Source organism: Thalassophryne amazonica, chromosome 21 (genome assembly GCF_902500255.1).
Source record: "Thalassophryne amazonica chromosome 21, fThaAma1.1, whole genome shotgun sequence".
Lineage (NCBI taxonomy): Eukaryota > Metazoa > Chordata > Actinopteri > Batrachoidiformes > Batrachoididae > Thalassophryne > Thalassophryne amazonica.
The window spans coordinates 37,632,047-37,656,640 of NC_047123.1; the positions used below are offsets into that span (position 1 = coordinate 37,632,047).

At 41.1% G+C, this 24,594-nt stretch overlaps 1 protein-coding gene across 4 annotated transcripts in view; it reads left to right on the plus strand.

Moving 5' to 3' along the window:
- The window catches only part of col12a1b (collagen, type XII, alpha 1b), a 140,193-nt gene that overhangs the window by 37,524 nt on the left and 78,075 nt on the right, over positions 1 to 24,594 (plus strand). For 3 of the 4 annotated variants that reach the window (XM_034162513.1, XM_034162510.1, XM_034162511.1), the window contains exons 18-31: positions 2,271 to 2,420; positions 2,630 to 2,749; positions 2,993 to 3,157; positions 3,273 to 3,419; positions 5,631 to 5,773; positions 8,342 to 8,471; positions 10,282 to 10,427; positions 12,323 to 12,452; positions 13,655 to 13,791; positions 16,961 to 17,090; positions 17,641 to 17,780; positions 19,654 to 19,786; positions 19,884 to 19,901; positions 22,208 to 22,347. In XM_034162513.1, the coding sequence (XP_034018404.1) occupies positions 2,271 to 2,420; positions 2,630 to 2,749; positions 2,993 to 3,157; positions 3,273 to 3,419; positions 5,631 to 5,773; positions 8,342 to 8,471; positions 10,282 to 10,427; positions 12,323 to 12,452; positions 13,655 to 13,791; positions 16,961 to 17,090; positions 17,641 to 17,780; positions 19,654 to 19,786; positions 19,884 to 19,901; positions 22,208 to 22,347 (1,829 nt within the window). The remainder of the gene's footprint in view (positions 1 to 2,270; positions 2,421 to 2,629; positions 2,750 to 2,992; positions 3,158 to 3,272; positions 3,420 to 5,630; positions 5,774 to 8,341; positions 8,472 to 10,281; positions 10,428 to 12,322; positions 12,453 to 13,654; positions 13,792 to 16,960; positions 17,091 to 17,640; positions 17,781 to 19,653; positions 19,787 to 19,883; positions 19,902 to 22,207; positions 22,348 to 24,594) is intronic. The other variant, XM_034162512.1, reaches the window with a different exon arrangement.

Genomic DNA, 24,594 nt, shown 5'->3' on the forward strand with positions numbered 1-24,594 from the left:
AGACTCGGAGAGCAGTTGCCCACTCAGAGATCCTCACACATTAAAGAGCTGCAGCAGCAGCAGCTCTCGCTTCGAGGAGGCTTTAATCCAAACTATCTGACAGCTCCATATGCTTTAGCACAGCTGCCTCATGGCCAAACTCTCTGCTGTCCGTCAGACAAAATGAAAACAAAAAACCTTCTTCTTTTTTAACAAATATTCCTTTTAATATGTCTTGGCTTTTTGGTGTTTTTTTTTTTTTTTTGAGCTGGAGAAACCTGACAGTGAACAGAATTATCCCCATGTTTAGTTGAATGTCATTCCATTATCCTGAGTCGTGCCGTGTTTACAAACACTGAAGGCATCAGAATTCCCAAATGACAAAAAATTCTGTCAGTATTTCAACAAATGGAGACTTTTTGGGAATTCCTTAATATTCCAATGCTTTTGCACCTGTGCAGACAAACATAAAATATATTTGTCTTATTTTAGTCAAAATATCAAATTAACACTTTATGTCAAACAAACTCACTTACAGTATAAAGGACAATTTGAGAACGATATAAGGACTTGTTTTTACCTGATGCATCTTAAAAATCTTGTTGAGTGAAAGTCTTTTTATGAGTTATATCTGAGATGAACCAAGGTTTTCTGACTAACCGTAAGATTTTTACCCTGCTAGGGTGTAACATACCTAATACAAGCAAAATATTCCTGAAAAGGAGCTTTCCCAACTAATTTCAAGATCTTAGTTCAAGAAAGTGAATTTGGATTTGTTTCACTGGCAATTTTTTTGAAAGTTATTACAAGTTAAAAACTTCTCATTTTCATGCAATTATAAATTGCAGTTTTTAAGATAGCAGGAAGACTTTCAGTGGTGAGATATAAGATTGAAATATTCCGTTTAAGGGGCCCAAACCAGAGATCCTTTACAAGCCCAGTCAGCAATAGAGAAGACAAGTAGTACATTTAACACCCGTTACAGCTTTCCTCAGATTATATGAAGAAAAGTCTGACAATAATGGTTTGGAGTCCCAGATTGCATTTGATTGTGTGAATGGTTTTTCTGCCATAGGAGCAGTTGCTGTATTTTATTTGTAAAACTCCCAAATTTACTATTTTAGAACATTCAATAAAACAATCACCTTAGTGACTGTGTTGAACATAATGTGACATTATCTTTATTGCTGTCAATTTTGAAGCTGCGTTGACGTCTTGCAGAGCATGTTTATACTTAGAAATGCAGTCGTGCAATTCATGATTTAAAAGGACTTAATTCCTGTTTTTAATGAACCACAAATTTATTCTCAGAGTTTGGAACTTTGCAAGAGCACACCTTGGATTTTATCAAATGAAACTGATCTGATTTATATATATACACACACACACACACACACACACACACACACACACACACACACACACACACACACACACACACACACACACACACACACACACGCAAAGGGACCAGACAGTAAAGTCATCCACTGGCTCCAGTGCAAGAATGATAAAAGTTGGGATTACTGCTGGTTTCAGGAGGACACTGGTGATATACGCTGGGCCGACTGAAGTGTTCTGAACAGTGGATCCAGCAGTCGTCTGCAGTGTGCCGGAGACCTTTGAGAGCTGTGCCTGTTTATGACATCTGTTTTTATTAATGAATGTTGGAGCAACATAAGTATGTTGTTTATTGGTGGTGGTGGGACTCAAACAGACTTCTTTCCTCTGAGCATTTGTTTCTGCAGCCTGATAAACACCAACTGCTTCCATTATCTGCTAACCTGTTTCCAATTGCACACACAGGGACCTGCTTTTAAATTGGACGAGCGGCCGTTGTCCCGCCTACAGGTGCCCGGTGCAGGAATGTGCAGTAAATTTTGGAAACAGAAGGCCTCGTATATCACAGTGTCACAGAGGCTAACTCCTACTGTTGGAATAGAAGGCCAGAAAAAGACCACAGAGATGGTTTACTGCTGGGAAGAACAACTGCTACAAGAAAGACAAGGAAAAAAGGCACCCGAAGAGATGGAAAAATGGCAGTTGAACCACTGTTAGAATGATTATTTTTTATATATAATGTCATGTCAATCATTGTGCTGTAAAAATGACTTTTATTTGTGAATGTAAGATTTGTTTGTTGTAGTTATTTGTCCTGTGTTAATGCTGTATCCATCCTTCCTCTTCTGCATTTTCACCCTTTCATATCTTCACGTATGCCTTCACGGACGCTCACTCGTGGGACTCTGTGTTGTTTCGGGTGTTTCACTCACAGTCTTTCTCCTCCACAGAGCCTCAGTGTAAAACCAGTGCCAAGGCCGACATCGTGCTGCTGGTCGACGGCTCCTGGAGCATTGGCCGTCTGAACTTTAAGACCATCAGGACCTTCATCAGGCGTATGGTTAGCGTCTTCGACATCGGCCCTGACAGAGTGCAGATTGGTAATATTTTTATTTTACTTCCTACTGTTTCAGTTCCGTTTATTTTTACAGGTCAGAACCATAATATAAGTGACCTGAAAGAACTGCACACACGTAAAGTCCAACCTTACACAGCCTCTGAGTGCCTTCTGGACTGCAGTGGAACCTTAGTCCAGTCCAGAATCATTCACAGTGTTGAGTACTTTAAATTCTTTGTGGGTTTTCTGCAGGTTTGGCTCAGTACAGTGGAGATCCAAAGACTGAGTGGCACCTGAACGCTCACCCCAACAAACCCTCCCTGCTGAATGCCATAGACAACCTGCCATACAAAGGAGGCAACACCATGACAGGTGAGTTACACCATCCACCCGATTTACAGCACCGTACATCAGCTCGAGGCTATAAACCGTTTGAGACCTGGAACAGATCGTATTATACGTCACATAATTACACGCTGGAACAAACAAAAGTTTAACAAACATTTCTGCCAAAGATAAAAGCCTAATTTAAAGGACTCACCTGTTCACATTGGTGGTGTTCACTGTCTTTATGGTCTGCAATGACTTCTTATCATCATCATCATCATCATACAGGTCTGGCGCTCAACTACATCCTCCAGAACAACTTCAAACCCAACGTGGGAATGCGTCCAGACTCCCGCAAAATTGGAGTTTTGGTCACTGACGGAAAGTCCCAGGATGACATCATCGTCAACTCACAGAACCTGAGGGACAGTGGCATTGAGCTTTATGCTATCGGTGAGTGAACATGTCAGGACGCATTTGGACAGCATCAAAACTGGTCGTACGCTTTGAACTTTGCTTTGGACTTGTGTTTTGGAGAAGTAGTTATGACAAGAGCTTTTCTTCTCAGGTGTGAAGAACGCCGACGAGAATGAACTGAGGTCCATAGCATCTGACCCCGATGACATTCACATGTACAACGTCAATGACTTCCAGTTCCTTCTGGACATTGTTGATGACCTCACAAACAACCTCTGTAACAGTGTCAAAGGTTCAGGTAGGCAAAGAGATCTGAATATGATTATTGATACCTTTTTGTGCCACATTGATAACTGGTGTCATCAACTCCCAGATGATATGGATCATCATCTTCAGATTTATTTTTGATTCCTGGTTATTTTACCCAGGATAATCCTTGCATCATTAAAAAAAAATGAAATAAAAAGAGCTTATTTGTAACAAGCAGTGTTGTGAAAGTAACTTTGACAAGTTACTTTTTTAGTTACTTTTTTAGTTGCTTTATACAGTTGCTTTATGCAGTTACTTCATTAGCAGCATTATGCAATTACTTTATTAGAATCTGCCGAAAACTTGCAAGTAATAAGTAATGTAACTAATAAGGTAATGAGTAATGTAACTTGGTTACTCGTAAGATTGAGCAATCAGCAAAGTAATTCATCAGCAATGTAACTAATAGTTACTTTTCTGAGTACTAAATCTTAAAAATAACCAAATTAGATTATGAGTAACTTTATTAATTACATTCAGCAGCTGCCGACAAGGTGTCCGCAGCTGCTAATGAACTAACTGTATGAAGTAACTAATGAAGTAACTTTCCAAAGTTACTTTCCCCAACACTGGTAACAAGTCACCAACAAAGTCAACTAAAGTTTCATTTATGTCAAGCTGAGATAGTTTTTTTTGTTATTTTACAACCGGTTTAAGAATAATGACTGCTTTAAACTTGCTTTGAGATCCATTTGAAGGGGCTAATTTAAGTAAGTCCCTTGGGCTTGCCCATTGTTTTCACTGAGGGTCACCACAGCAAATCAGAAGTGGATCTGCATGTTGATTTGGCACAAGTTTTACAGTTACATGGAGAAGTGTTGCAGGGGTGGGGTTTGAACCAGGAAATGTCTGCACTAAAACCAAGTGCACTAAGCACTTGGCCACCACCCCTGCCCTTGAAGACGCTAATTTGCCAACATTAAATTAAGTCATTATCCCGCTGGTGTGGAGGCATTTAAACATAGCGGTAGTCTATCTTTGGCTAGTTATGGTTGATATTTTTACCATAATATCAGTGTAGAAACAGACATACAGGGCAGGAACTGTAGGCGATGGACCATCACAAGCACACCACCCTCGCCCCCATGACCCAAGGTTTACCCCATGAGAAATACATATATGAATTTGACTGTTATGTACATGAAGTGTATACAGGAGGTGCTACAAGTACAATTGGGATGCAGATGGGGGCAACCCCTAGGTCCTCTGGCTTCCATCATGCCTGAACCCTACCTGAAACACAAGCCCAACCTGCACACCAAGCCCAGTGTGTCCAACGTGCAAATAAAATATAAGACAACTGGGAGGGGTCGCCAGAGACTTGACTGTGACAAACCCAGCTCAACACCCTCACATCAACCACCTTACATGTATAGTTAGGACCTGGTGGTATGGAGATAAGGGATCCACAGAAGACATCAACCAGCAGAAAGCCCCAACTTACACCCAATAACCCTCACAGCTAATAGAACCCTCAGGAGGACCTACAGATGGAAACCCAGTCCTGCAGACAAGACCCCTTGAAAGGCAATGGTTGAACCCTAAATTTGTCAGTCACCTAGTTGACAAAACTATGATTTCTTCAAGTCAGTGTTTGTTTCTTTCTTCATTCAGTGTTTGTTTCTGCTTTGTGATGCACAGAGAGAAAAACATATTGTTAGAATACTTAAAAGTTAATTTTAATGTTCTTAAACTCACAAAGGACAACATAAACTTTCAGCAAAGACACAAAAATCAGCGATGGGACACTTTTTTGTTTGACCGAAGAAAATAATGAGAGAGGAGATGAGATTCAGATGTTGTAGTTCTAAAAGAGGACAATAAAGCTTTCTATTATTCACAAATCATTTTTCTTCAAAGAAATTAAAAAAGAGAAACTCGGACAGATTGTGGTGACGAGATTAATGAGAAACGTGTCACTTAAACGCGACGGGTTTCTGCCCTTCAGCATCGATTATCCTGGGACGCCAGAAGATGTTGTGGAACTTTAAGCAAATAAATCAGTTTTAAGAGTGAACACAAAAAGACTGATAGTGCAGCCGGGTGATAAACATTGAAAGGAAACCCTTTGTCACAAGTTCTAAAGAACAGCGGGCCGAGCTTCACTGTCGGCTCGAAGATGGATTTGTGGTGACAGTGTTCACCGTATGAAATATTTAGTTTGTCCGGTCACATTCCAGTTCTGTTTGTCTTCTTTCAGGGGATGAGATGGGGCCGCCCACTGACCTGGTGACCTCAGAGGTGACCCACCGCTCCTTCCGGGCCAACTGGACGGCACCTGGTGGCCCTGTGGATCAGTATCGTGTCGTATACCAGCCTATGGCTGGAGGAGCCACTGAGGAGGTTAGATAACGATACAACAGTATTTTGGTACAACTCGAGGTTAAAGCTGGAGCTCAAGTTGGAGCTCAAGTTGTATTTTTTAATGTCCTGGATCAAAACTAAGAGCCCTGCAGGTCTTCAGCGATGTCGGTCTCAATGCTTGTGCAGCTGTAAATCTTGCTGTTATAGATCTGTTGGCTTCCCTGCAAAACAGTAAAATATAATGATTAGAATCAACAAATTACAAAACCATCTGAAGCTATAATGTCAAAAATCTCATAGATCTTCCCGGGATGTCATAAGTGACCCCACATAAGTTTGGATTATAGTTGCCACATGGATCGGCCGATCCTTGCAAAATTCTATGAACAAATGCAGGACAGATACAGTGAGGAAAATAAGTATTTGAACACACTGCGGTTTTGAAAGTTCTGCCACTTAGAAATCATGGAGGGGTCTGAAATTTTCATCTTAGGTGCATGTCCACTGTGAAAGACATAATGTAAAAAAAAAAAAAAAAATCCGGAAATCACAATGTATGATTTTTTTTAATAATTTATTTGTATGATACTGCTGCAAATAAGTATCTGAACACCTACCAACCATCAAGAATTCTGGCTCTCACAGACCTGTTAATTTTTCTTTAAGAAGCCCTCTTATTCTGCACTCTTTACCTGTATTAATTGCACCTGTTCGAACTTGTTAGCTGTATAAAAGACACCTGTTCACACACTCAATCAATCACACTCCAACCTGTCCACCATAGCCAAGACCGAAGAGCTGTCTAAGGACACCAGGGACAAAACTGTAGACCTGCACAAGGCTGGGATGGACTACAGGACAACAGGCAAGCAGCTTGGTAGAAGACAACAACTGTTATGATTATTTATTAGAAAGTGGAAGAAACACAAGATGACTGTCAGTCTCCCTCGGTCTGGGATTCCATGCAAGATCTCACTTTGTGGGGTAAGAATGACTCTGAGAAAGCTCAGAACTACACAGGAGGACCTGGTCAATGACCTGAAGAGAGCTGGGACCACAGTCACAAAGATTACATTAGTAACACATGATGCTGTCATGGTTTAAAATCCTGCAGGGCAGCAAGGTCCTTCTGCTCAAGCCAGCACATGTCCAGGCCTGTTTGAAGTTCACCAGTGACCATCTGGATGATCCAGAGGAGGCATGGGAGAAGGTCATGTAGTCAAATGAGACCAGAATAGAGCTTTTTGGAATCAACTCCACTTACCATGTTTAGAGGATGAGAACAACCCCAAGAAAACCATCCCAACCGTGAAGCATGGGGGTGGAAACATCATACACTGGGGGTGCTCTTCTGCAAAGGGGTCAGGACGACTGCACCGTATTGAAGGGAGGATGGATGGGGTCGTGTATTGCGAGATTTTGGCAAACAACCTCCTTCCCTCAGTAAGAGCATTGAAGATGGGTCATGGCTGGGTCTTCAGCATGACAATGACCCAAAACACACAGCCAGGGCAACTAAGGTTTTTTTTTAGATTATGGACATACACCTAAGATGAAAATTTCAGACCCCGCCATGATTTCTAAGTGGGAGAACTTGCAAAACCGCAGGGTGTTCAAATACTTATTTTCCTCACTGTAGATTGACAAATTCATGGTAGGAAACTTTTTTTGTGATTAAAATTAGAAAAATGGTGCAAAAATAAAATATATGCCTGGGGTCATAAATGACCCCACTCAGTTGTTTGAGGGTTAAAGGGACACAGTACATGTTTTAAAACCAACCAAAATCAAGAACAACAAGAAAAAGATTTGTTGATGCTGCTTTCCAATTGAACAATTCTGAGGGTGTGTCCTTTTATGTGATTGGAGACAAAATGACTTCATCCATCAATTAGTTACAGTGCAGACAACGACTGAACCGACTGTGAAGCTGCAGCCTCTTTGTTTGACATTCGTCCTTTTGGTTTACTTTCAAACAGAAGATCAATCCAACGTCACGCCGTTCAGCTGCCAAATGACACAACGGTAAACATTCCACTGGACCACCATCACACGCTGATGGACAGATCCATATAAGAGCAGGAAAGAATGTGAAGTACGATCTGGCTCCTCCCGCTCTTGTTGTGTTGTTATTGTTTGGAAAATCTGCTGTGATTTACAAGGAATAGAAGTTGGTTTCCAGCCCCGTGTCCTTGCATATGGGCTCGTTTAAGCCTGAGAACTTTGTAGGCTCACCCACAGACATGATTGTTTACTGCGTTTCAATCCTTTAAGGCTGTCTTTTTGGGGAGAGTAAGAGTTTGTTTATTTTTCACAGGACATGCACGATTAGTGACATCATTTTACTCTGAAGCCGCTCTACCTCCTGCCGTTTCTTCTTTTGTGATTGCAGAATATTTGGAGTGATCACAGAAGTCATTTCAGGCTGCAGAGTCTTCGCTCGACCAAAAGGAGAGGAAAAATATAACGGCTATTAAACGTGAAACCAGTGATGTGGATGAGAAGTTCTGGAATGCCATCCATGTTTCCGCGACATGGATGGTGTCTTTTCTTTTCTACAGCATTATGTATAGTTCTGGAATTAAATCCATGTTTTTATCGTTTCAGGTGCTGGTTGATGGATCAGAGACCACTTTAGTGCTGGAGAACCTCACACCTCTGACCGAGTACCTCGTCAATGTCTACGCTGTGGTCAACGGGATAAGCAGCGAACCTCTGAAGGACACTGAGACCACGTGTAAGTGTATTCCGTCTTCACGTTTGGCCATTTTGAATTGCTACTTTACACGTAGAGCTGTATGTTCAGGACAGAACTCCACTGATAGAACCAAACCCATCCCAGTCCACCACTCAACTGTAAGAGGACAGGAATGAAAATGTGAGTTTTAGTCAAAGCAAGAAACACAAGTGCTTGTTTTGTATTTCGTAGTTGACAGCTGCTTTAACTTGTGAACTTCAGCATTTAGTGTTACATGACTCTGGAATGGGGAACTCAGTAGTAAACAGACTGAAACTGAAGCAGTTGGTGAAGCTTTAGAATGTTTTCCTTGATACATCACCTTCAGTCTGAGTATCATCCAGAGGAGTCGTAGTGCACAGTTTGATGGAAATTCCAGGCTGTGTAAGGAGTTCAGAATGCAGGCTGTGATGACCTTGAGGGGTAGACAAGGAGGCGTTTGATCAGGTGACTCACCATCTGTGGTCTAGTGACCCTCAGCCTGCTTCTAGAGGAATCAAAGCACTTTGGTTCTCCTAAACTGCACCCCGTCCCACTGCAGTTAGTGTGGAATGATACTTTGGTTTGGTCCTGATAAATTTCTACTTTGAACACTTGTAGGAGGTTGGTCCTTCTGGTGTGATGTTCAGCATCGCTCTGAAGAAGTCAGCCATTGACTGCATCCCTTTCTGCAAGTACTCACTGAAAGCAAGCTCAAATAGCAGCAATGCGTCTTGCAGTCTATGTTGATTTTTGAAAAGCTTTTTATTTAGTTGACTGAGCTGCTTTCAAAGACATCATGAAATTTGTAGGTTTCTCCAAAATGTGGCTGGGCATCACAGTTAGTCTATACACTGGCACTATGAGTGCCGTGTGGGATGGGGCAGCATCTCTGTTTTTCTTCTCCCCAGTGAATGATGGCGTTCATCAAGGATGTGTTCTGGCTTCTATATTGATTGCATGGACTGGGTGTTGGGTTGGTTTATGGAGACCGGCAGCTTAGGTACCTTTTTGCCAATCACTTGAGAAGCTGAGTGAGAAGCGTCTGGGTTTGAGATTGACACGGACTAAGATCCAGGCTTTCAATGACTTCCTGGACTCTATCATCAGGTGTGTATCTGTATGTCGTGAAAGTGTTGAACTTGTTGGGAGTTTCATGTTCTGCAACAGTGACATGTCTTGTCTCGGGGTCCTCGGCCTTTGTGTCAAGAGGGTGGTTACTTTCCAGAGGTGGAAATGGACTGATTGTCTGCCTGTATGGTTGCCATCCAGGACCCAAAGTGAGTGCATAGTGTAGTGGATGCTGTGATGCATGGAACTGGCAGAAGCTCCCAGACCAGACCTGGTCTTCCTTCAACTGTCACAATAGTTTGACAGCTTAATTTTTTTATGCCAGTGTTTAAAATTTGCCTCTCAAAACAATTGTCGGTTAAAACATTTCAAAACACGTCCTTTGATGCTGAACTTCAGGTGTCACAGCACTGCTTGGGGACAACAAAGAACGGTTTCATCCATCTGTTGTTGATGTGTTCGTCAGCAGCAGGAAACAGCACGGTTCAACACTGAACATGACCGGTGGAAACAGTTGCTGCAGCTGCAAACTGCATCTTGTGGGGTCTTTTTTTTCATAAATCCTGCTTTGGCACATATGTTGGAGTTGGAGATGACTGCTTCAGCTCTGGTGGTCGATGTAACGTAATGTGTTTGAGGTCATTCGTGACTGCTGCAGTTTTAGTGGGCCATGTACAGGTGGTAATGGACTGAAGGTTCCTACACACAGCCTGACGTCAGGCTGAAGCGTTTATTGCTGTGCGTGTTTTGGCCTCTGCAGTGCCTCTGGCAGCGGTGAAGAACATGGACGTTTATGATGAGACCATGAGCACCATGAGGGTGAGGTGGGATCAAGCGGCGGGTGCCACAGGCTACATGCTGCTGTACAAAGCTATCAACGCCACCGGGCCGCAGCCTGAGAAAGAGGTAAAGTCATTCTTAGTGTCCACTCTTCTATCTTCTTCAGGAGGTAGAAGATACTGTCCACATTCCTTCATGGGATTGACATTTTTACATGCACACACATACCACTTAGACAACATGTAAACACATGAAGATTCTGTCTCCAAGTGACGAGTCAATGAGCTCGTAGCACATCAGGATCTGAACTTCAGTCCAGACCTACAAAATGCAAGGTCCTCTGACAAAGTCCTCTGGGTAATGGCAAAGATTAGCTCACAGCCTGAAGTCATCAGAGTGAACAGAACAGATGCTGTGTGGCTAAAAAGTCAACGCCTGCTTGGTGTTAACCTACACATGGAATTGTGCACCAGGGGAAAATGTCAGGGATGATTTAATTCACAGTACGATGGTGTTTAGTGGAAAATATGTACCTGGAGATCTGGACCAAGGTCCAAACCCCAAGACCACGTACAAAACTGTTAATTTACACCATTAATGATGTGATGTAAAAATACTGTTTTGGCTTCATGGTAAATTCTTCCACCAGAGTTTCTGCTAACTGTGGACACATCAGCTGTTTTTAAATGTAGCTTTGTGGAAACGTTGCTTCAGAGGAAGACCCCACTTTATGATTTAAAAACAAATCAATTTATTTAAAAAGAAAAGACGTTGTTCACCCGTGTGACTGGTCAACCAGTGGAGTGTGATGTGGACCCTGCTTGAGATCCAGGTCTAGTAGACGGTGTGTTTGTGATGCTGGTAAGCAGTCTTCACTGAGTCCAAGTCCTACCACACATTTCTTCCATTCACTCATTAAACCAGCTGATTCTAATTAGCTCAACTCTTCAGGCATTTAGACAAACGTATCAGTGAAATCACCTGCTTGAGGTGCACAGGTAGGAACAATACATGGTGGGACATTTACTCACTGAGGCCGGGGTCACCCACCTCTGGGCTCGTGCAGGAAAACGTGCAGAGACTTGAACCTTGTTTGAGGTTGGTGATCCATCACATTGACAACCACGTCTGCTTCAAAACCGGGATGCTATCTGAGAGCAGATGGAGCCAGTGATAATGAGACATGTCCGAGGATTGACTGACGTGATGTTCACAGTGATGGATTAGGTGCTAAATAAGTGTAACTGCACCAAAAAGACCTGAAACCAGTTACTAGACTCGCGACACATCTGCAACAGCTGTTATCAGCTTTTTGTTTCGCAAACCATTGAATAAATCTTTAATAAAGTTGATAAATCTAAACTGTCATGAATGCAGTTAAAATGACTTAAACCATAAACTAACTGGAAGTAAAAGAACATAAATGTGTTTTGAGGGTAGTTTTATAAGATTAAGTGGAAGTAGCAAACGTGGACATTCTCATGTCAGCTGTCAAGAACACGATAAGCAAACCCACATCGTTAGACTGCAGGGTATGAGGAAGCATGTAAGGCTCGATAAATTCTGCAAGGTAAAGTGAGTGCACAACCATTTACAACTTTATACGTCGACAACAAAACCATAAATCTGCACAACTTTCCTGCTTTCAGTCCAAGATCAAGCAACTAAAAGTCACAACCAGGTGAACCACTGAGTCATTTTTTCCTCCCAGTTTCATGACCCTTTTATATGCCTGTCAAGTCCAACTGTTCAACTATAGTAAAAAGAAAGAAAAAGTCAGAATGTGTAATTTGGTGTACAAACTATATTCCACTGTCTGTTTTTGACTATTTCAATCAGTATTATTAAGTGATTTGATCTTTCTCTTTCAGTCCCCTTTTCCATATTTTTTTTTTGTTCTGAACAATTGTACTTTTTAAGTGACCTTCTAATGTGTCAGATTTATCTTGTGACGGCATATCGCCAAAGTTCCGAAACCTCAGGTTTTCCATTTCTCTTTCTGCTCCTTTGTTGTCCTGCAGCTTCGTGTTGGAGGAGACGTGAATGACGTCCAGCTGACGGAGCTGATTCCCAACACGGCATACGCCATCAGTCTTTACGGTCTGCACAGTGAAACTGCCAGCGAGCCCCTGGAGGGGACGGCAGTCACACGTACGTAACCCACAAATAAGACAACACTCTGGAAGTCAAACAGAACCTGATTGGCTGAATTGGTTGTCCACTTTGGATTGGTTTTTGGCTCCTGATTGGAAAGCTTGTTTTTTGTGTCAGAAAATTACGATGCTGAATTTTGTATTATTTTAACTAAACACTTTGTATTTAGTAAAAATCCTGAGCTTTTTGCAGTCTGACATTATCTGATGAAGACATATTTCTTTGCAAACAGCCACATGCTAACTAGCATGTTCCATTTGTTATTGGCATCTCTCCACAAATTCAAGTTTATCAAACCTGAAGTTGAATCTAAATATTTCTTTAGTGATTCAAGTGAATCTTAAACCTCCTTAAATTCCACTGAATCAGTGCAAATTACATTAATATGAATTGAAATGTACCTTTTCGCGACTAAAATGCTAATGTTCTTGTCACGGGGGAATCAGGGCAGATAGTTTCCATTGAGTTAAATGTTTGTTGACTTTAATGACTGATCTCAATCTAAATCTCATCCTTGATACTGCTAATGTTTTCAGCAGTGAGCGCTAATGACGCCATAATGGAGGCAGCTGTCTTATTAGCTAAACATGTTACATAATCAATTTCACAGAATACAAGTCAAAACTATTCCAAAAACTGAAAATGTAAAACAAGATTATATTATGTTGATGTAGATTCCTTTCAAGGAGTTTCAGCTGGTTAGTTAGAGTCACAAACAAGCTATCTTAGACCGACCCAGTCAGCTAGTTTGGCTAATTAGCATGTTTGTGGCTGTAAAATCATCTTACTGAGCATCATGTCAAATTTTATATGGATATAAAATTCACATGCGGACTTGATGCAAGTATTTATGCCAAACAGCCAGAACTTCTCACTCTGTGTCATCCACTTCCAGGATTTTAAAAATTTCTATGATGTAAGCAACAATTTCATAAGCGCAGGATCATATTTCCCACCTGGTGCTGTTTGTATTTCAGATCAAGACATTAAAGATAGAAAACAGATTCCCTGGAAAAAACATAAAGTGGCAGCACTTTAAACTGAGCTGCTGCCTGCATTTTTGTTTTTTTTTAGGTCGTTATGGTCGTATAACATCAGCATCTCTTCAAGGATTAAAAAATGTCAAGTCAGACAGTACCAGAAGTGTAAAGATTTACTTTAATTTTAACCTCAGACAATAAATATTTGTCTTCTGTCAGTGCCCATGCCTCCGCCTGGAGCCGTGACAATCACTGATGTTACTCACAGCACCATGAAGCTGAACTGGGACGCGGCTCCAGGACGAGTCCGCAAATACATGATCACCTACAAACCAGAGGACGGAGATCTAAAGGAGGTAAAAACATCAGCGCTGCTCCTCTAGAATAACATCTAGTGCAGGATAGGAAGAGTTACGAAAGGGGATTATGGAAAATGTTTGGATTTTACAACTGCTTATAAAAGTGCTGGTGCTCCTCGGCAGCACAGCCAGATAACAAAAACCAAACAGTTGTGCAAAGATGGCATGATGATTATATTTCAGTGATGCAGTCATTCCTGTTAATCCAGTCCTGTCCAGCACAGAAAAACTAAAGTAATCTCTCTAATCTCGAATGGTGTTGTACATTTCCATGTAAAATAAGACTTTGTACAGGAATTTATACTTTGCTGTATTTAAATTTGAAAGACCAGACCAGAAACATTTCACGGTGTAGCAGATAATAATTGCAGGTCTTCCAGTCTAGTAGTACTAAAACTAGTAGTACTAGTGCACAACCAGTATGACCGAGGAGGTAAAGGACCAGTTTGGATTATACACACTGTGAGGGATTAGTGGATTGTTCATTTACAATACATCCTTTAAGCCACGGCATAAATTATCAATTGTTTCACTATTTTCTTGATTATAAGCAGATTCTTTTTAAAGCTGCATGATAAACATATCTGCGTTTGACATGTACTAATGAGTAGCAGAATATTTCCTGCATCGACAAAAGAATTTGAGAAATAAAATATATAAAATAAATAAAATACATTTTTGTGCGACTCATGATACCTTGGTGCCAACCTTTAAGGTATGCTGATGAAGAATTATACATTTATAGATTAAAGACAAATCCGTAGGTGAACATTCCTTCTGTCCGTCATTTCTTCCCAATGACCTTGGGGGAGCTGAGGCACCACTGCAGCAGACTGATTACGTTCATCTAAAGGTGGCTTCCCATCCACGTCTTCCTGTTACTCTCTGGGAGGTTGCAAGACATTAACCAGCAGACAGGTATACTATCCCTGAAGTGTGTTCTGGATGTACTCCGGAGTCTTCTTGCAGCTGTATGTGCTTGGAAAACTGCCACAGGCACATGAGACATATTCAAGAGACATCCATTGAGATGATTCTAAACAAGTTCCTTTCTATACAAAGGAGCAGAAGTTTCCTCGGACCTCCTCACCCTGCCCCTCAGGGTGAACTCAGTCATCTTGTGAAGGAAACTCATTTGAACTACTTGGATCCATGACCACATTCTGTCATTACCCAAAGTTTAGGACCATGGGTAAGGGTCGAAACATTCATCAATTTGTAAACCAAGAGGCTCAGCTTCATTATCACCTTTTCAGGGCAAAGTCTTTATGTCTGCTGGCACTGCTGCAGTCCAAGTGGTAGTGGTCTTTACAAAAGGCATTCATCACCACGATGCAATCCTGTCCTCTGAAATGTGATTGGGTTATGGTTGTTAGGCACAAGGTAAAGGATGGGAAGAGAGTCATTATGCCTGCAGGTGTTGGGATGTAGGTATTGAGGAACTCCCACTTGTGGCACACAGAGACTCCAAACTGCCCCCATCTGCTTGACCTCCTCACCTTCCCCTTTGCTCTTATCACTTCAATAAAATACTGAAAGTGTTTACTTCTGCTGGGTTAATAATGGCCAACTATTGTTAACCCGTAAAGGAGAGTTGTCTGGCACCTGACTTTCCTCCATCAGGTCTCTATGATGTCATACATTTAGAGGGTTTAAAGAAGAAGATAAAGGTGAAACTCATCTTCTGATGCAAAAGAATTGACTAGACATGAGTTTTAGCACCAAAATATAATCAATGACTGACTGCCCACAAGCACTCAGCGAAATCCATCTGCCACATCTTGAGGATACTTATCTTCAGTCAAGCAAACAAATACATGGAGCACCGACATATATCAAACATGACTTGTGGTCTAAATGTAAGATTATACGATGCATGTGGGAACACATCAAAAGCAATAAGTGTATTGAATTAAATACTGTTGCATCGACACTGGAGCATCTTCCTGGACCTTGACTGTAGTTCAAACTCTCGATCTTGCCAGAAATGTTGACATGAGTTTTAGGTGTAAAGCATGGAGGTGCAGCTGTGAGTTTCTCTTCCAGCACTCACCAGATGTTTTAGTTTTCCAGATAAATAACAATGAGAGACTGAAAACGTGGACGTCTTCTGTAAGGTCACTTGGCTTTAGGTGCAGGTTGATCTTCAGGAAGGTAATGTTTTTGTCAGCAGTGATATCTCACTTCTGGGAAAGTAACCAGGTCAGGAGTTAGAGCCGGCCTCTGAACGCAGCAGCAGCAGCTCCTCTTTGGCTGAGCGTTATGAGAATATCAGCGTTCTGGCACAGCAGAACACTGAGCAGAGTTCTGGTACCGTCAGCTCAGTCTGACCGGATCACTGCAGCACTACGTCGTCCTTGTAATTTCTCACTTGGATGTCAGCAGAAGATAAACAGTTGGAGGTCCAGTTTGTGGACACCCACGTCATGTGTCCAGAACGTTCTGATGGATGACTTGCACCGCCTCACTTTAGTATCACCTCTGAAACCATGTCCTCCCTGCAGGTGAAACCCACTTGGTGGATTTATGGATGTTGGAGCTTTTTGTCTTCTGCTGCTGAACTTACTTTATTCGTCAGAGCTTTGTCTTGATTTACGCAACCAGCTCCCTTTGTATTTTGAAAGAAAAATAACTTATTTTTTATAGTTTCTTAAAGAAGCTTTTGAAAATGTGTTCTTTCTCAAATTGCAATCCATTCCTGTGATTAATTTAACATGTCAAACTTTCAGGTTAATTGGATTAGTGTTAAGTGATGAACAACTTTGAAAAGAATGTGGTTGTCTCATCTTCTGGAAACAGATCTGGCTGGTCTTTGAAGAGGAGAAACCCATGGTGAAACCATACCAACAATCATCACTCAGCAGATGGTCAAGTTAAGGCTTTTTGAGGTTCTTCCGAGCGGCGGCTCGGGGTGTCAGCGGTGCACCTTCCTCACAGTTTGGTGTACGTCCAGGTTTCAGGGTCAGGGGGTGGTGGTTAAGTGTACTTTTTTCCAATGCAGAAGGTTCCTGATTCAAACCCACCCCTGTCCTTACTCCTATATAGAGTTGCATCAGGGTGGGCATCTTGTGCCAAATCAACATGTTGATCCACCTCAGATCTGTTGTATGATGACGCCGAGTGAAAACAAGGGAGACGCTGAAGGGCCTTACTTACTGTTTTTCAGGAGGAAGTCAGTGGTGACGTCACCACCCTGGATCTGTCTGGCCTCATTTCTCAGTCGGAGTACGACGTGGCCGTCACCCCCATCTATGATGAGGGACCTGGAACCCCGATGCTTGGAAATGCTTTCACAGGTGTGTAATCAAAATGGTTGCGTTTCCCAGCAGAATTAACAGTTCATCAATCTTGAATCTCTATTGGAGCAGCTTGACCCTTTTTTTTGTTTTTGGCTTCCAAATGGAGTTTGTGAACGACTGGATTTCACAATATCCTCATTTTCCAAAAAAATGTTCTCATCTTCTAAGAATGTCCTCATTTTGTCAAGAGGAGCCACTTTTGTAAATGTCCTCCACCTGCACCTTTCAGATACCAAAAATATCCTAATTTTTAAACTCTTAGTGAACAACTGAGAAAATTTATGCTACAAATTAATTTTATTGTTATAATTCGCTAAGATTTGTGGGTTTGCATCCATCTGGTAAAAGAAGAAATTCACACAGTTAATTTAAACTGAGTTTAAGTTTTGTAATAACAAACTAAACATGCAGCGCACTGCGCGACACCGTTAGCGTTTAAAACTGTGCAGTCATAAAAGCAAGCATGCACCGAACAAATTTTTAAATATGTTAATATATGTTGGAACTGATGGTCCCTCTTTCATCCTGGCTCTGTTTGTCTGAGCAGATGTTGTTCCTGCACCGAAGAACCTGCAGTTCTCTGACGTGACCCAGTCCTCCTTCAGAGCCACCTGGGAACATGGAGCCCCGGATGTGGCCCTTTACCGCATAGCCTGGGCCAAGAAGGACGGGGAAAACGCTGGAGATGTAAGTTAATGAACCCACCTGTGAAAGCAAACTTCTTCTCTTTTGTTTTCATATATATATGTATTGTGTCAATGAGTCTGGACTGCAGTATTATTGTCCGCCTGAGTCTGGATGTGATTTTCTCTCTGCGTAATGCTCCTCAAGCTGTTGCACTGCTCCGGTTGGACCGAGACACTCTTGTCTTTCTGAAGAAGAGGGGAATTGATCACCAGGAGTGAGGCACCTGGATTTAACTTGACCAATTTACACTGAAATTCATTATCAAAGTGCATCGTAATTTAGTGCATAAGCAATCCAGTTAAGCACTTTCCGATATGCAAATTAGTTTAGCTTGGACAGCACCATCTGTCTGCAGTGATGGTAAACATCTGGACTGAGTTGCCTGATCTCCATCCAACCAACAGTGGAGGTTTTTGCCTGCAGCCTGATGGCGCGTCCTTCCTCTGATTAAACTGGAACTTGAACTCAAATAGAAGCTTTCCACCAGCAAAGTTCTGAGCTCAGCTTTAGAGCATTAATGCACATCATCAGTGACGGAGTTCAGCGCTCGGACTGCGCTCCAACAAAGGTCGATTAGGAGAAAATGAAACCACAGGTGGGATTGCAAAACTCTGCAAAACTGTCAATCAGGACTTTGTTGTTGTTGAAGTAAAACAGATCTCGAGAATGATTGATTGTTGTTGCACCAATCCCCTTTGCGCCTCAAAATATTTGCCGTCCAAAAGTTAAGTAGAAACATCCAGGTTCATTCATGCAACAATAATGCTGTCTTTGTTTCATTCTTGATATTCTCTGGCCTTCTCAGCTGGTTTTTGTGCCCACTTTTAACTCTCCACCAGACACACTCCTGTCCAAAAACTATTGAATGAAACCTACACCAAAATGTTTTTACAGCCTTCGTTCATCTCAGAATTCAGCACAACTGGACTTTCTTTATGGAGCAATAAACACAGAAAAGTGAAAATGCTTCTTTTCTTTTCAGGCTTTGTGAAACATAATGTCACGGAAAAAATTCTGGATGAGGTTTTTTAAAGTCTCATTTTACATGTTGGCTGAGAACGTTCCAAACAGAAACGATGCATTTTTAAATATTTCAGCAATCTGTGCCAACGATCAGTAAAGTTTACGACAAACGACGGCGTTACTGTTACTGTAACGTTGCCAAACACGCAAAGGAAATGCATAGCTCTGTATTTGTGATGTCATGTCCACTTTTATAATTGACATTATATAATGGATATTAAAACTAGGAGAGCACTCAAAATTACTGTGTTCACAAGTTTACAGTTTTATTTCAGTTTCCTACCTCCTGCTCTTAATGTGTATTCTAAGTTAGAATATTTGGAATATTTATATACACACAATTTGCTCTGGAATTCAAATAGATGATTTTCCTGTTATAAGTCACTGCATGTTTGGAAGTCTTGTTTTGTATTTTGTGTTCCGTCTTGATGAAATGGTTCTAACAGATGGCCACCCCCTGCTGATTGTGGTCTGCTTGAGGTTTCCTCCTGTCAAAACAAACAAACCTTCGGGACTTTTTCCAGACCACTGTCCGCTGTGCTTGCCCACAGGGTGGATAGAGTTTAGACCAGCGGCCACCAATGGTGGTGTGCTCATCCAGTCAAGAGCAAGGAAACACTAGACTTGACCAATCAGTTGTAGTTGCAGGGCAGGAGATGCCCAGAAGCAGGTTCGGTGAGACCTGGTCTAGACCTGAATGGCGTATAGCGCTTAGATGTGACTTATGATGTAAAACAAAATCCAGTTTTTTTGTTTACCCTGATTTCTAAATCTCTGATACAGATGTTCATCTTGGTGTTACAACAACAACAACAAAAAAATGCAATAAATTCTCTTCTTTCGTGGCCAGGCCATCCTGAATAGTGACGACAACACCCACGTTCTAGAGAACCTGGACATTGACACTGAATACGATGTCACTGTTACCGCCATCTACCCAGATGAGTCAGAGAGTGAAGGCCTGATTGGAAGCGAGAGCACACGTGAGCAAAACCTCCATCCCGTCACTCCCAGTTCCCCCAACAGCTCCAAAACAATTTCACCCTGAAATAACTCTGTTTTCTCAACATCTCTTTGTAGTGTCAAAGACTCCAGTGGGTATGTGATGTGAAAAGTGCTTTTTCCTTTTTAAAGTTCGTCATACGGTGTGGAATGTGGATGATAAGGACAATGTCAATGGAAGCAGACTTTAATTTTTCTGTCGTACCTGCATGTACGAGCGCCGTAGTGCCTCGCCATGTATTTGCGCTGCAAGCAACGAAAATAAGTCACTCACCGGAGAAATATTTATTTTCAGAATCCAAGCAAACAAAGTTATTTGTCCATTTCATCCTTTAGTTGCTTCATAAAAGTTTTGTCATTTGCATGACTTTTTTTGTTGGTTGGCCACCCTACACATGAGCAACACAAAATTTATCAGCAAGATCTAGCAAAATGGGCGGGGCTGTAATCTTGATGACCTCGTAATTTGACACTGGGTCTGCCGCATCTGTTGTGTTATCAGTGTGAAGCTAACGGTCAGACACTAAAATCACAAACAACCACAATAAGGTTAAACTGTTTAGTAAATGAACTCTGTAGCTAGCTAGCTTAGCTTTATCGCATGTGTACATATTATTTGAAGATATTATTTGTTCATAAATGAGCTCAACCAGTCTGTTTTCAAGCCACTTTCATGCTAACTAGCCAAGCTAGTTTGCTGAGCCTGTTTAGATAGTTAGCTAAGTCAGTACCCCAAAATTAAATGTTTTTTTTTTTCAGCAAAAAATGGCTGAAAACTATAGATTTGTTTTGAAACATTTTATACTGTTGTTGGGCAAAATTTTATTTAAAAAGAAATACATTCATTACCTGAGGTAGCTAATATAGCTGCCATTTTGGACACAGTTACCTCATCAGATCGGAGATTTTTAGTCCATCGCAAGCACAAATTATGACAAAAAACAAGTCGTCGTCCACAGACCAGCCTCATTGTGAATAATTTCATCCATCGTTCATCACTTTGTCTCAGTAACATTTGTGTTGTCATGGTGACATTCATGTCATGTTGTCATTTCATCATGTCTTCACCTGATGCTTCATTTATTCATCAGATTAATGTTGTTGCATGTTGTTTATTATTGTATCATTTTTTTAGCTGTTTGGTTTTAGTTCGGTCAACGTCAGTCAAATTCAAGCAAATTTAGAGAAAAATTTCCCATAACAGTGAATTCCTGAGAAAAAAATTCTTACACCCATTAGCCCTTTTAAAATATTTTAAAAACATGTGATTTGTTACTTTGCCTCCGCTTTTGTTTGAGAATTTGTTCCCCACATGTATTCGTATTGTTTGCAAATGTGCCACAGTGATATTTATTTTATTTTAATTTATATTTATCTATTCAACCTGAAATCTACCTTTTTACAAAGTAAACAGTAAGATTGTCCATAATGTATTTCATAAATTTGTGATAATTCTACTTTAAATATTTTTAATTTTAAACTCATCTGAAAAGGGTTTTTTTCATCCTACAATTTGTTAGCCTCCAGTTGCATTTCAAAAATTCTAAAATATGTTACATTCTTGTTCCACATTTTTTTTACAATCACAAAATTTAAAACACTGCCTCAATTATTTCTAAAAGTCCAGTTCTTTTTTTATAGTGCCACTAGTTTATTATACTTTCAAAATCAGATAAACAAACACATTTGGTTGTTTGTACCCTGATATTTTGTTGACTGCTCCACATTTGTTGTAATCTCCACTTTCCAAAAACATCCCCAGTGAGTGAATGTGTTTTTGTAGTGAACCCTGAATGTTATTTCTTTTAATCTCTAAATTAATGACTAATCTTTTGTAATTTCACCACATTATGTTTAACAAAGTTTAAAATCATGACAAAAGATAAAATAATTAATTAATTCAGAGTTGTATTTAATTTTGGAAGCTGTCTGCAGATAAATAATGAGATTATTATTATTATTATTACTATCATTATCAGTAGTAGTAGCAACAGAACATTAATTACAAAGTTATTTATCTGTTAGTATTCATATTGAGCTGTTTGAACTACAAAAATGTCAATTCAACTGATTATTCAATGTTACGCACAAAAACCTAAAAAGAATAAAATCAGAGCACTTATAATTGTTGATAAATATGTTGATTGGAAAATTTTGCGACTGCACCCTGAACAGCTTAAACCTTTGTCACTCTGCTGCCATCATCTTCCATGAATATTTCCAGCTTCATGACCCACAGGATTATGGGACCATCGCCAACACTACCATCCTCATGCTCATGCTAATCCTCATGCTCATTCTCATGCTAATCCTCATCCTCATCCTTATTATTATCACTCTTCATCAGAACTCATAATGCTTGGATTACATGTGCCTAAAAGGAAGTGTCTTTGTGCTCCCAGTGCCCCCTGAACCTCCTCAAAACCTGCGGGTCTTCAATGCCACCACCAGCACGCTGTCGGCCAAGTGGGATGCTGCCCCCGGCGCCGTCCAGAGCTATAGAGTCACCTACCAGCCTGCCGCCGGCGGAGAGCCTGTGCTTGTAAGTCTGTGAATCTTTTGAAATTACAGAAGGCAATTATTTTAGAAAGGTTCTGCCATGGCTATGGTCAACGTGGAGCAAAACCTCAAATCAAAATGAGAGAGAGGCTGACACCCGTGCCTTCCATGATTAACACAGAGTCATGACAATGAATTCTTTGTGACTGAGTGATGTTTTGTCCAAAATGGAACCACTTTATCACTGACACACACGAAACCCTTCTATCGTCTTTAATTCATATTTTGTTGTTGTCCATTCGGCTGCTCCTGTATTGTTTGGGGTCCCCACAGTGGATACAGCCAGATCCACATCAGTATTTGGCACAGGTTTTACACTGGATGCCCTTCCTGACGCAACTCCAGTTTTACCTGGAGAAACACACACAGCCGCTGGTGTTCCGAAGAGGTCTCCCATCCAAGTACTAACCAGATCCTGCACTGCTTAGCTTCTGAGATCTGACGGGATCAGGCTGACACAGAGCAGACTGGCGGGATCGTATTTAATTCATGTATTTTTAAATTTCATATTTAGGTTCAAGTCAGTATGAGCCCCCTAAATATTATGTTCTGTTCTTATTAATTAATTAATGTTTTTTTGTTATGTTTTGGGGACATTGTAGTGAAAAAGGTTCATTTGACACATCAAATTGCAAATGTATTGAGACTTAAAACTTTCCTCTCATGGAATTTTTTGGGGGAATGAAGTCTTTTATATGGGGCCGAAGTAACTTTTGCAGCCATTTTGGATGGCATCTTGAATATTTGATTTGATCCCTTGGCTGATACTCAAACGTCCACCCTAGAATGGGTCCAAAATTTAGTCCAAAATGGATCAAAACTCTTGGAATTAATCATTTGTATTATGAAATTGTAATGAGAACAGTTAGTTTACAGCTAACACGATTATCAAACAAAAACACTTGGCTCATCAAATTGCAACGCTGTTAATTTTTCAGCTGTAAAAATAAGAAGGCGGTAAATAGTTGTTTCTTTATTCCATCAGGAGACTAAAGCTGTTCCTGCTCCACCGACATTTGAACAATAAGAGATTTATCACGTTTGTGTGAGTTTTTACACCCAAATTGGCTCCGTTTCATGGATTGTTTTGCAGATTTGAGGGTTAGCAGATGGAGTTCCCTCCGTTCCTTCAGCACATGGCTGTAAAAGCACCTTGGGTATCGCGTAATAACTCCTTTGGGGGTGTTTTCCTCCATATATGGGGCTTTGTGTTGCTGTAATGAGGGTGTGGAGAAGACGGTTGTGCTGTTTTTTGTAGGGAGTGCTTCCAACAGTTCTGTTGAAATGTTCCAGAAGAGTTTGCACTATGAGTCCCAGTGCACATATAGAAACAAATCAATTATCGGCTGCTGGGTTTGATCCCCCTCCTGGGAAACGCTTTCACGATGTCTGGAAGGAACGCATGAGTTTAAAACAATGCAGGCGAAGACGCTCAGAGCCCTGAACGTCAGGTTCTGAGTTATACTTTTATGTTGTCTGAAAGCGGTTCAAACTTTGAATTCCTTTGAGGTCTATCATGGAGGCCGGCCACACAATATTCAGCCGTAACACTGCCAAAAGGTAGACGGGAATTATGTCATATTATGTGTCCACCTCATGGCTGGACAATCTCTAAGGAGATCTTAGGCATTTAGTCCAATGTGCTACCAAGCACAAACTGTTCGTACTTACTGATCGTACCTCTTTGTATGTGGCGTGTTATTGCTCCTTTACGCTCACAAACTGAGCGTTTGGATGCTGAGCAAAAGTCTGACAACATTACAAAAACCGTTCTTGTTTTCACACCTGATATGAGAACATTTTAGGGTCCTGTAGCAGCTGGTTTATCTTTTTGTGTTTGTAGTACAAAGTGATTTACGATGAACTGGGTCACTGTTCCACAGCTGTGTGCACTGGGACGAAGCTGACTGGAGTTGTAGTGAAGATAGGGAGCATCTGATGTTTGGTGGTCTTTGGTAGCTATGACTAATAGCCAGGCTTTCAGTGACTTCGTGGACTTGGTGTACATCTGTGTGTGGTGGAAGTGTTGAAGTGGTGGAGCAGTGAGGATAATGTCTCTGGGTCCTCAGTCATTGAAATTGAGGGACACCCATGAAGGGCTCACAGAGTCATGAGTCCTCAGATCAGAGGTGTTTGGTGATGTCTATCTTTACGGTCCAAGTCTTCAGTGTCTTGGTACGTGGTACTTCCTGTATGGTTATGTGGTTTGGATGCTAACCAGTGACCTATG